General features: G+C 42.3%; 1 protein-coding gene across 2 annotated transcripts; it reads right to left on the reverse strand.

Annotated features, from left to right (window-relative positions):
- Window positions 1-1,140: 1,140 nt before the first annotated feature.
- Window positions 1,141-10,568, reverse strand: Dronc (Death regulator Nedd2-like caspase). Of its 2 annotated transcripts, none has more exons than XM_034984097.2 (9): window positions 10,367-10,568; window positions 9,799-9,949; window positions 8,060-8,246; window positions 7,808-7,888; window positions 7,440-7,559; window positions 5,129-5,310; window positions 3,767-3,993; window positions 2,756-2,937; window positions 1,141-2,026 (listed from the first exon to the last, which is right to left on the reverse strand). In XM_034984097.2, the coding sequence occupies exons 2-9, from the start codon at window positions 9,928-9,930 to the stop codon at window positions 1,794-1,796; spliced, it is 1,344 nt and encodes a 447-aa protein (XP_034839988.1). In that variant the 5' UTR covers window positions 9,931-9,949; window positions 10,367-10,568; the 3' UTR covers window positions 1,141-1,793. The 2 variants fall into 2 exon arrangements, with proteins under 2 accessions (XP_034839988.1, XP_069365573.1); XM_069509472.1 differs by having other exon boundaries at window positions 10,442-10,538.

Raw genomic sequence — 10,568 nt, forward strand, 5'->3', positions numbered from 1 at the left:
TCTACGTCTGTTAAATTTTAACGAACGTATCTTACGAAGACCAATGGTTTGAAACAACCGACCCTTAGTAATTTAATATTTTTCAAACCCGCAACGCGTGCGAAACTCGGGTCAATACTCAGTCTACGACGCGGCATTGACGTCCGCAACGTTCGTTGACTTATAGCGTCAGTCAGGTATTTTATTTGCAATATATCGTGAACTTTTACAATATACATAGGATTTTTTTTTGTTTCGCGTTATTTTTTGTGGTATCATATCAATAATCATCAGTACTAGCACCTGTCTTCGTTTTTGCTAGCGTTCTGGTTACACCCTGTATGTAGTAGAACTTACGAAACAAGTCCATTTTCGTAATTAAAGTTAAGGCTTAAGTTTCAAACCCGATAGCACCAAAATTATTTATTTAACCTGATTTCAAGATGGAGCACTTATAATACCGATTGATATGGGCTCAACCTTAGTAAGAGAAATCTCGATCTCTCATTTGCTCATATAAGTGAGCAATATGTAGTTTCGAATAAGCTTCACTTCTGTCGGGTGATATTTAACACCAAGCTTCACTTCTGTCAGGTGACATTCAACACCAAGCTTCACTTGTGTCGGATGACATTCAACACATGTTCAACACCAAGCTTCACTTGTGTCGGATGACATTCAACACATGTTCAACACCAAGCTTCACTTGTGTCGGATGACATTCAACACATGTTCAACACCAAGCTTCACTTGTGTCGGATGACATTCAACACATGTTCAACACCAAGCTTCACTTGTGTCGGATGACATTCAACACATGTTCAACACCAAGCTTCACTTGTGTCGGATGACATTCAACACATGTTCAACACCAAGCTTCACTTGTGTCGGATGACATTCAACACATGTTCAACACCAAGCTTCACTTGTGTCGGATGACATTCAACACATGTTCAACACCAAGCTTCACTTGTGTCGGATGACATTCAACACATGTTCAACACCAAGCTTCACTTGTGTCGGATGACATTCAACACATGTTCAACACCAAGCTTCACTTGTGTCGGATGACATTCAACACATGTTCAACACCAAGCTTCACTTGTGTCGGATGACATTCAACACATGTTCAACACCAAGCTTCACTTGTGTCGGATGACATTCAACACATGTTCAACACCAAGCTTCACTTGTGTCGGATGACATTCAACACATGTTCAACACCAAGCTTCACTTGTGTCGGATGACATTCAACACATGTTCAACACCAAGCTTCACTTGTGTCGGATGACATTCAACACATGTTCAACACCAAGCTTCACTTGTGTCGGATGACATTCAACACATGTTCAACACCAAGCTTCACTTGTGTCGGATGACATTCAACACATGTTCAACACCAAGCTTCACTTGTGTCGGATGACATTCAACACATGTTCAACACCAAGCTTCACTTCTGTCGGGTCGGTAATGGGTTGAAATAATGACATCTCGTTTCACCCACCTTCTTCAATAAATGGGTCGGGTCTCATAGTCTCGGGATCAGGTAATAGTCTGCAGCTGAAGTCTACGGACGAGATCTGTATGAGGAAGCGCGTGTTGGCGCTTAAGAGCCCGTCAGTGAAACACCACAATTGGTCGAGCATTCTTGTTGCTCATATGAGTGAGCGAGACAGAGTACAAGCGAGAGAACACTTTCTCGCTCTCTCATTTGCCATGAGTGGGCGAGATAGAGTAGGAGTAAGCTTCTCTCCTGTCGGGTCAGATTTTTCTCACTGCTTTATTTTGAGATACTCGTGGTGGGTAGTGGGTCGTCAATGGATGTCATGGTCAGAGGTCTCGTAGAGGCCGGGGTGCAGGTAGAGCCTGCAGTTGAAGCCCCAGCGGTCCACGGACGAGGTCTGGATGTGGAAGCGCGCGTGCAGCTGCTTGTCCACCAGCGTGAACAGCTTCTCCACGTGGCAGTCGTGCGCGCGCGCCGCGAACACCTCGCACAGCGCCTGGATGTACCACGAGCCTGCCATGCCGTCGCGGTACGACACGTTGCCTGCAACGTTACGTTCATGTACGTATAGCGGTAGTGGAGTGGTGGTCTCAAGTTGAGCAATCGATAAACTCTCGCGTCGCGTCATCAAAAAGCTGTTTATAATGCTGACAAATATTCCCCTTTCAGGTGGGACAATAGTAGAAGTAGGTGGACAATAGTGCAACAGGTGGGGTTTGAACCGGCAATCATTCGCTTTTCAGTCCGCTCATTTAACTATCTATACTGACTATCCTTAACACAGATCTAAAAATCTAGCTAGGATAACCAGTTCTTGATCTTGTACCATTTTTAATATTGTATATGCTTATGTCAACAAGCACGCAAATTTGTTCAAGATCAAATCAATGTATGTGTGTAATCTAGATGATTGAAAAATAAACGTTTTATTTATTTATTTATTTAACCGTTGAGTTATCGAGGCTCTAATATCACCAAGAAAACATCGGAATTTTCAGAATAGAATGTTTCTAAACAAGACTAGGTAGGACCTAAGAAAACTAAAAACTTACTTAAGGCTTGGCCATACACAGCATTCTTTTCTAGAAATTTGGCAGCGAGAGGTATTCACCTGACAGCGTGGGGTATTCATCTGGCAGCGTGGGGTATTTATCTGGCAGTGTGGGGCATTCACCTGGTAGCGTGGGGATTCAGCTGACAGCGTGGGGGATTCACCTGGCAGCGTGGGTATTCACCTGGCAGCGTGGGGGATTCACCTGGTGGGGTAGTTACCTGGCAGCGTGGAGTGCGCGATGAGAATGTCGGAGTAGATGCGGTCCCGGGGGCGGTCCCGCGAGGGCTCGACGGGCGGCGCGTGGCGCGGCTGCTCGGCGCGCGCCTGCCCGTCCGCCACGGCGCGCCCGCGCCCCAGCCAACCCGAGCGCGGCCGGGCCAGGTAGTCTTCATTGGAGCCTCTGAAGACAACCAGTCTCCATTCAATCCAAATCTTTTTTAAATTTATAGCTGCAAATCGCAATCACTTAATGGCAATGATGATGCTGCCTAAGATGGGAGTATGCTTGCCTAGAATATGGCTATTCACTCTTGTCTTTGACGGGTTAAATTGCAGTAGGTTTCGTGTACCCCATTCCGACACTTTACCTAGGCAAGTTTCCATGTCAGACACAAACCTGGCTCTACACTCCTCCAGCACCGCGCGCGAAAGCTGTGTACGACCTTTGTAGAGGGCGTCACCCGTACTGTCATCCGCATAGCAATGGATGTTGTTGTCATGCTCATTGATATGCAGGATGAAAAGTGTGGGTGACAGCACCAAGCCCTGTGGGACGCCAGCATTGATGGGTGTGAGTTCCGAGCAAAAACCGTCGACAGCGACTTCGATGCTGCGACCATCAAGGAAGCTGGCGACCCAGTTACACAGATTCACTGGCAGTCCGTAAGATTAAGAAGGCAGTTTCGATAGAAGTGCCTCATGCCAAACGAGATCTGCAATATTTTCTGCCAACTACTGTAAAGTCCTTGATTTTGGCTCCACGTACCGACTTCTTCTGGTGGTGTTTGGCGGCTGTGCACTGTGCAGGGCTATTCAGACCCTGTATCACGTTGACCGTTGCCGATCTATTGTGATCGCCTCCATTTTACAGTTCTTGTCCAATACTGATTTCCGCCAGGAACAGCAGCAGCTTCTTGGCCGGGTGCAATATATGTTTCCCTAGGTGAAGACTACGTTTATCCATTAGCGCCTGACATTGACAGATAATGTATAGGGCAGTTTCCACGTACCGACACAGCTGGAAGATGAACACTTTGGGGATGTCCCTGAGCGCGGGGCAGTTCTTGTTGTTGAAGTGCTCCACGATCTCGGAGATGCGGATGAGCATGCCGTCGTGGCAGCGGATGTCGTTGTCGGAGCTGCCCGTCAGCTCGTACCCGTGCGACGACACCACGATGAACACGCACTCCGTGTCCACTATCGCTTCCTTCAGGAACTTGATCGTGTCTAGGGTTTCCTAAATAAAAACTTTTTCAATTAATTCTTAAGGACCTCACTATGACCTCACTTGGTGCATGGTACCATAGATTTGGAAAATAATGAAATACAAGATAAAATAATCGAATTATAGTATTATAATTATAATATTATAGTCTGTACTATGCGGATGCGAATATCTGCTGCGAACATTCGCGAATGCGGATATTCAGTTTTTGTTTAAATTTGGCGCCATTTGTCTATGGCTTGGTGACCTTGGCGGCAGTCCCGTTACCAAATGATAAAGAGAAGACTGATAATGTGATGACGAGGTTAAGTTACTTTGTATTACATTAAGAAACAAGAAATTAATGGATTTTGTTTTATTAACAATCTATTACATCAAAAAAAAAAATATTCCTAAAACATTCGCAGTAATTTCGCGGAATGCGAATGCAAATAAGCAAAAATATGCGAATATCCGCGAATGCGAATGCGAATATTTGTTACATTACTAGTACCTCCTGCTCTTTTGTTTGATACAGAGGGTTGAAAGTTGAAAGCTGTTTACATGTCCTATGCGTTTACTGTATTTTCCCTTCATTCAGCTTCATCTAATCGATTAGAAGCTCTAGGTGGAGGAGGAGGACCAATCTAGCGCTCGAATTAAACCAAAATTGGTGGAAGTTATGATATCTCTACATAGTATAAAATAAAGTCGCTTCCTGCTGTCTGTATGTATGTATTACCTACTTACCTATTTTGAATAAATCATTTGACTTTGACTGTGTGTATGAACGCGTAGATCTTTTAAACTACGCAACGGATTTTAATGCGGTTTTCACCAATAGATAAAGTGATTCAAGAGGAAGGTTTATAGGTATAGTTTGATTCTAAAAAATTTAGAGATCCCTAGGGAAATTAAAATAATGTGAATTAAGTCGGAAAATATCCTCTCATTTGAGAGTTTCCGAGGCGTGTGCTGTAACAATGTATGGTGAAATTAATTCTCTTATAAAGTTCTACAAAAAAGTCTGCGATAGCATACATGTATCTTTTGAGGTTGGCTCACAATAATCGATTTTATGATTTTCAAATGTGAAACCACCACATTAGTATCTACATTGCACCCATGCGAAGCCAGGGCGGGTCGCTAGTAAAATGATAAAACTCACACTCCTCGTGAGGTCCTGGTAAGACAGCACCTTGAAGCCCATCTCGCTGAAGAGGTACTTGAGCATGGAGCAGTCCACGTCCACGCCGTAGCGGTAGGGCTCCATGTTGTTGGGGAACTCTATATAGCTGAACACTACGAGCACGCCGCGGTTCCGCCCACGCGTGCGGTATAGCTTTATGTCTGTGGACAACACAAACATACAAGTGACACCTGCCTTGAATAGTAAAATTTTGGTCACCAAAGTCAATTAATACAAATACACAATTGGATCGTTTGGGTCCGCTATGACCACTTCCCGATATGTCTACTTCCCGATACGACCACTTCCCGTTACGACCACTTCCCGATCTGACCACTTCCCGATATAAAACAATAATAATAATTTATAGTACAGTTCATTTCTCTGGAATCCTGACCCCTAAACTAGGAATTCCCGTGTCTTACGGGCAAAATAAAAATTAACACCACCATAACTTATGCTATATGAACATAACATACTATACTTATAACAAACTAATCTAAATATAATTTGATTACGACGGCTGCCCCGTTTCATTCGTCAAGCGAAGTATCCGAAAACGTTCGCTTGAGGAATGGAACGGGCGATACCGGGCCGGTGAAACGGCCGGCGTTACGAGGATATTTTTTCCTGATGCGGTGGTGGCGTATAGGATTATAGGGAAAATGGACGTAGACAGAATCATCACCCAAGTGCTAACGGGGCATGGCGGGTTCTCAGAGTACCTGCACAGGTTTAAGCTCAAGGAGAGTCCTGGCTGTGTCTGCGATGAGACTGTCGATGAGTCGATTTTACATCTACTCATCGACTGTCCGCAGCACAGCCGAATACGGGAGGACCTACTCCAGCAGATTCAAATGGAACTGTGCAGGGGCTCTATTCCCGCCATACTCGGGAACACTAAAAGCAGGCAAACATTCCTGTCCTTTTGCTCGAGAGTAGTGAGAATTGTCAACGAAAGGAACAGAGCCAAATAAAAAGTAAGGCCCAATGTTGTTTAGTATTATTGAATACATAAATTAACATGGACGAAAATTAAATGGCTCTGTTCCTTTCGGTATGAAAATTTTGACGCCATACAAAATGTAAAAATATTATAATATAAATAATAAGACAAAAATTGTTAATAAGATCGTACCAAAGACTATAATGTAATAAAATATAATTGTATAATGTTAAAAACTGTAACCTTGAATCTATAAAATAAAAGACTAAAAATAATAAAAAACCCCTCAAAAATTAGCTTAGCATAGACAGGGAACCCACCCATCGTATTAAAGAGGATGGATAAAAGAAAGAAATGGTATGAAGAACGAAAGTGCGAGAAGCACAAATGCGAGAACTAGCATGAAAGAATCAAAAATTTAGAGTACACAAAGTCTCTAATTACGTTAGAGGAACCTAGCCTTATATATAAAAAAAAAAAAAAAAAAAAAAAAAAAAAATCTAAATATATAAAAGAAAAAGGTGACTGACTGAATGACTGACTGATCTATCAACGCACAGCTCTAACCACTGGACGGATCGGGCTGAAATTTGGCATGCAGATAGGTATTATGATGTAGGCATCCGCTAAGAAAGGGTTTTTGAAAAATCATCTCCTAAAGGGGTGCTAGTTAGTAATAAAATTATCTTGTACCAGACTAGCTTATGCTCGCGACTTCGTCCGCGTGGACTACACAAATTTCAAACCCCTATTTCACCCCCTTAGAGGTTGAATTTTCAAAAATCCTTTCTTATCGGATGCCTACGTCATAATAGCTATCTGCATGCAAAATTTCAGCCCGATCTGTCCAGTAGTTTGAGCTGTGCGTTGATAGATCAGTCAGTCAGTCAGTCACCATTTCCTTTTATATATTTAGACTTACTTCTATTACTATATTATATACAAGACTTCGCAACTTCGTCCGCGTGGATTTACATTTTTCGAAATTCCCCGGGAACTCTGATTTTCTGGGATAAAAAGTAGCCTATGTGTATAATCTATCTTCATTCCAAATTTCATCCAAATCCGTTCCGTTTTTGCGTGATTGAGTAACATCCAAACATACACACTATCACATCTCTATACATAAAAATGAATCGCTGAATGTGTTGCTGATCGCAAATCTCGAGAACAGCTGAACCGATTTCGGTAATTCTTTTTCCATAATATTCCCTGAAGTTTGGATGGTTCTTATGGAGAGAAAAAATTAAAAAAATTCTTGATAAAGAATCGACTGTTAGGCGGTATGAAGTTCGCCGGGGCAGCTCGTTTATAATATTAGTAGGATAACATTACTACACATACCATCTCCATTGTCCTCCATAAACCGTGTGGACTTCACCACGTGGAAGTGTGGTATTCTAGAGGGATCGGGCAGGTCCATACCGGGAGGCATCACGGGCGGAGGTTCTGCATGCTCTACATCTACAAGCAACAGACACAATGTATCAACACATAGCGGGTATAAGTCCCGCAAATTGTTAATGCGCGTGGCCACCATTTTAGTGACGTCAGCACTAGACTGAAGTTTCGAGCTGATGGTATATTTTTACTTAAACATACGTCAGATGACGTCATGTCGATGTTAATGAGACATGGTTCCAGCGCAATAGCAATTTGCGGGACTTATAACTTACCCAAGTTATCACTTTACCCACATATATTTTACCCACTTTTATTCGCTTCTACTCCAGTTTTGGACTTTTTCTTCTCAGTGCTCAGGCTGACGTAATTGCTTTCGTTTGATTTTTTACCTGTAAGTCAATCAATCTATATATATATAAAAGAGAAATACCACTAAATATAGCTAAAGACCCGGAGAGTGACATAGGCTACATTTTATCCTGGAAAATCAAAAATTCCTACAGGTTAAAACATAAATCAACACACGAAGTCGCAGGTATCAGCTAATAGTAAATAGTTACTTGTGCTAGGCACGGGGTTCCTGGGCTGGCGGATATGCAGCGAACTGTCAGGATCTAGTTCTCGCACCAGGTCCCAGTAGCCAGCCTCCGAGAGTGCATCCAGCAAGTGGCCAAAGGCCTCTGGGCCTCGCCGCGTCACATCCATGTACAGCTGGCGTTTCCGGAACCTCACCTCCCTGCTTGTATCCTACAAAAATTTTACTAAAGTAACTCACTAAGCAAACGTTGAAAACTCAATTATTACATTCTCCGCGCGAGCCCAATTTGGAAATTTCATGGACTACTCGATAACATGGATGCCACCCTTAAAAGTACACTAGAACAAATTCTAAATTTAACTTTTGATGAGCACTCCTGGAACCAAGCAACTTTACCGGTCAAGTACGGTGGCATCGGCGTGAGGAAAATTTCCAGTGTAGCTCTTCCGGCTTTTCTGTCCTCTGTGCATAGTATAAAAGAGCTTAGCTCTCAAATTCTCAAATCCAATTCATCATTGACCTATGCCACAGAGGCCCTAGAGAGTTGGAAGGTCAGATGTCCCAATGTCGACATCCCGAAGGAACGTACTACACAAAAACTTTGGGATTTGCCATTGGTTCAACTGACACATACGAATTTGGTTCAAAATCTTACAAGTGACAGAGATCGTGCCAGGCTTCTAGCATTATCCGAAAAGGAATCTGGGTATTGGCTGCATGCCTTGCCATCAAAAAATCTCGGCACACTTTTAGATAACGAAAGTTTTCGTGTGGCTCTAGGTCTCAGATTGGGAACACCACTGTGCCATCAGCACAGATGTCCGTGTGGAAAAGAGGTTGATAAATTTGGAATCCACGGACTCTCTTGCCAAAGGAGCTCCGGTAGGCTGTTTAGGCATGGCTCTCTTAACGATACAATTAAAAGAGCTCTTGCCACCATAAATATTCCTGCGCTCATTGAGCCGGCAGGGATTAGTCGGGATGATGGCAAGAGACCTGATGGATTGACGCTGGTTCCCTGGGAACGGGGACGGGCGCTAATGTGGGACGCAACTTGCGTTGACACATTGGCCCCGTGTCATATCAGGAAGACAGCATCAAGACCGGGAGCCGCAGCAGAAACAGCTGAAAACGGCAAGCGGCGCAAGTATGCCTCTCTTATAGAGAGTTACATTTTTGTGCCGTTTGCCGTGGAGACCCTGGGGCCATGGAGTCTTAGTGCTAAAAATTTTTTACGAGACATTTCACCGCGATTAATAGCCTCAACTGGTGACAGAAGGGCTGGCTCATTTTTTGCGCAGCGGATCAGCCTAGCTGTCCAGCGCGGAAATGCAGCCAGTATTCTTGGCACCATTCCACGCGGTCATGATTTATATAGTAATTAGATAAGGCTAGCTTTAAGTTTTATTGTATTAAAAAAAAAAAAAAAAAAAAAAAAAAAAAAAAAAAAAAAAAATTATTGAAGAAATTATATTACCCCTAAAATAGGGGTATTTAATTTCTTCAATTAAGTTACCCAAAGTACAGTCATGCTGAGATTAGTGATAATAATTGGCACCAACTGCTTAACATGCTCTCCGAGGCACAGAGGAAACGAAAATACCAAATTCAGACCACCAAAGTCAATCACTGATTGATCACCGACTTGGACCAAGGTACTTAGCAATCACAATCAATTATTGATATGTGGTGCCACAACTAGGTCACACATCTACTAAGTGCAAGTATCAAATCATTTATTTACAATGCTCAAGATCTTACCTTATAAGGCTCTATCATTTGCTCAGAGAAGACTCCTTTCTCGTACAAAGCCGACACCATGAGGTCCAGGTCAGTTTGCTCCACGAGGGATACAAAGTTACACTGTATGGCCTTCCTGTGCTCTTCCTGCATGTTGGAACCTGTGTCATATCTAGTAAGACAGAGGGGAATGGTTAGTTGGGTTCTATAATAACTTTAAACTAAATTATAAGGTGTAAAAAGGATACAACAAATCTTCTACACGGAACATTGTAAAAAGGAAAGCACTAGTAGGGTAGGGTTGCTTTAGTAAACCAATATGGTTTAGAGCAAGTAATTATGAAATTGTTGTACAACTGAACTATCACCAATATCTTCAACATGTTTGTTTGAAACTAGTCTTGATGATTTATAATCATAAATGGCATATTCAAAGTTCAAACCACAAAACAATTTGCATGTAAAACCTAAATTATATGTATTATCGAAATCAGAATGTGTGAAGAGAAAACCATACCGACCACAAGCACAAAAGATATGGAAATACCTATTCATTATTTTTTACAATACTTATACTAGTTGTACTTACGCTATTCAATAGTTCTAAAGTATCTTTATAGGCTAGTGATTTAGTTTATGATTTGAAATTAGTTTCGATAGGTACCATAACGTAATACATCACTAATTATCCACTGCACTGTACTAATAGTTTCGTTAAAGTTTATTTCGTAAAACCTGTGCCTGTAAAACCACCGACCAGATAAAAGCGGTAAAAGTTGTAAAACACTTTG

The sequence above is a fragment of the Maniola hyperantus genome, chromosome 3, assembly GCF_902806685.2.
Source record: "Maniola hyperantus chromosome 3, iAphHyp1.2, whole genome shotgun sequence".
In the NCBI taxonomy this organism is placed as follows: domain Eukaryota; kingdom Metazoa; phylum Arthropoda; class Insecta; order Lepidoptera; family Nymphalidae; genus Maniola; species Maniola hyperantus.

What these genes read in the sequence shown, in the direction of transcription:
- Dronc (XM_034984097.2), bottom strand. Translation starts at nt 9,930, where the DNA reads ATGCAGGAAGAGCACAGGAAGGCCATACAGTGTAACTTTGTATCCCTC. An exon ending in AAATGATAGAGCCTTATAAG is followed by an intron (nt 8,247 to 9,798) that starts GTAAGATCTTGA and finishes AAATTTTTGTAG; the next exon opens with GATACAAGCAGGGAGGTGAG. An exon ending in GAACCCCGTGCCTAGCACAA is followed by an intron (nt 7,889 to 8,059) that starts GTAACTATTTAC and finishes ATTGACTTACAG; the next exon opens with GTAAAAAATCAAACGAAAGC.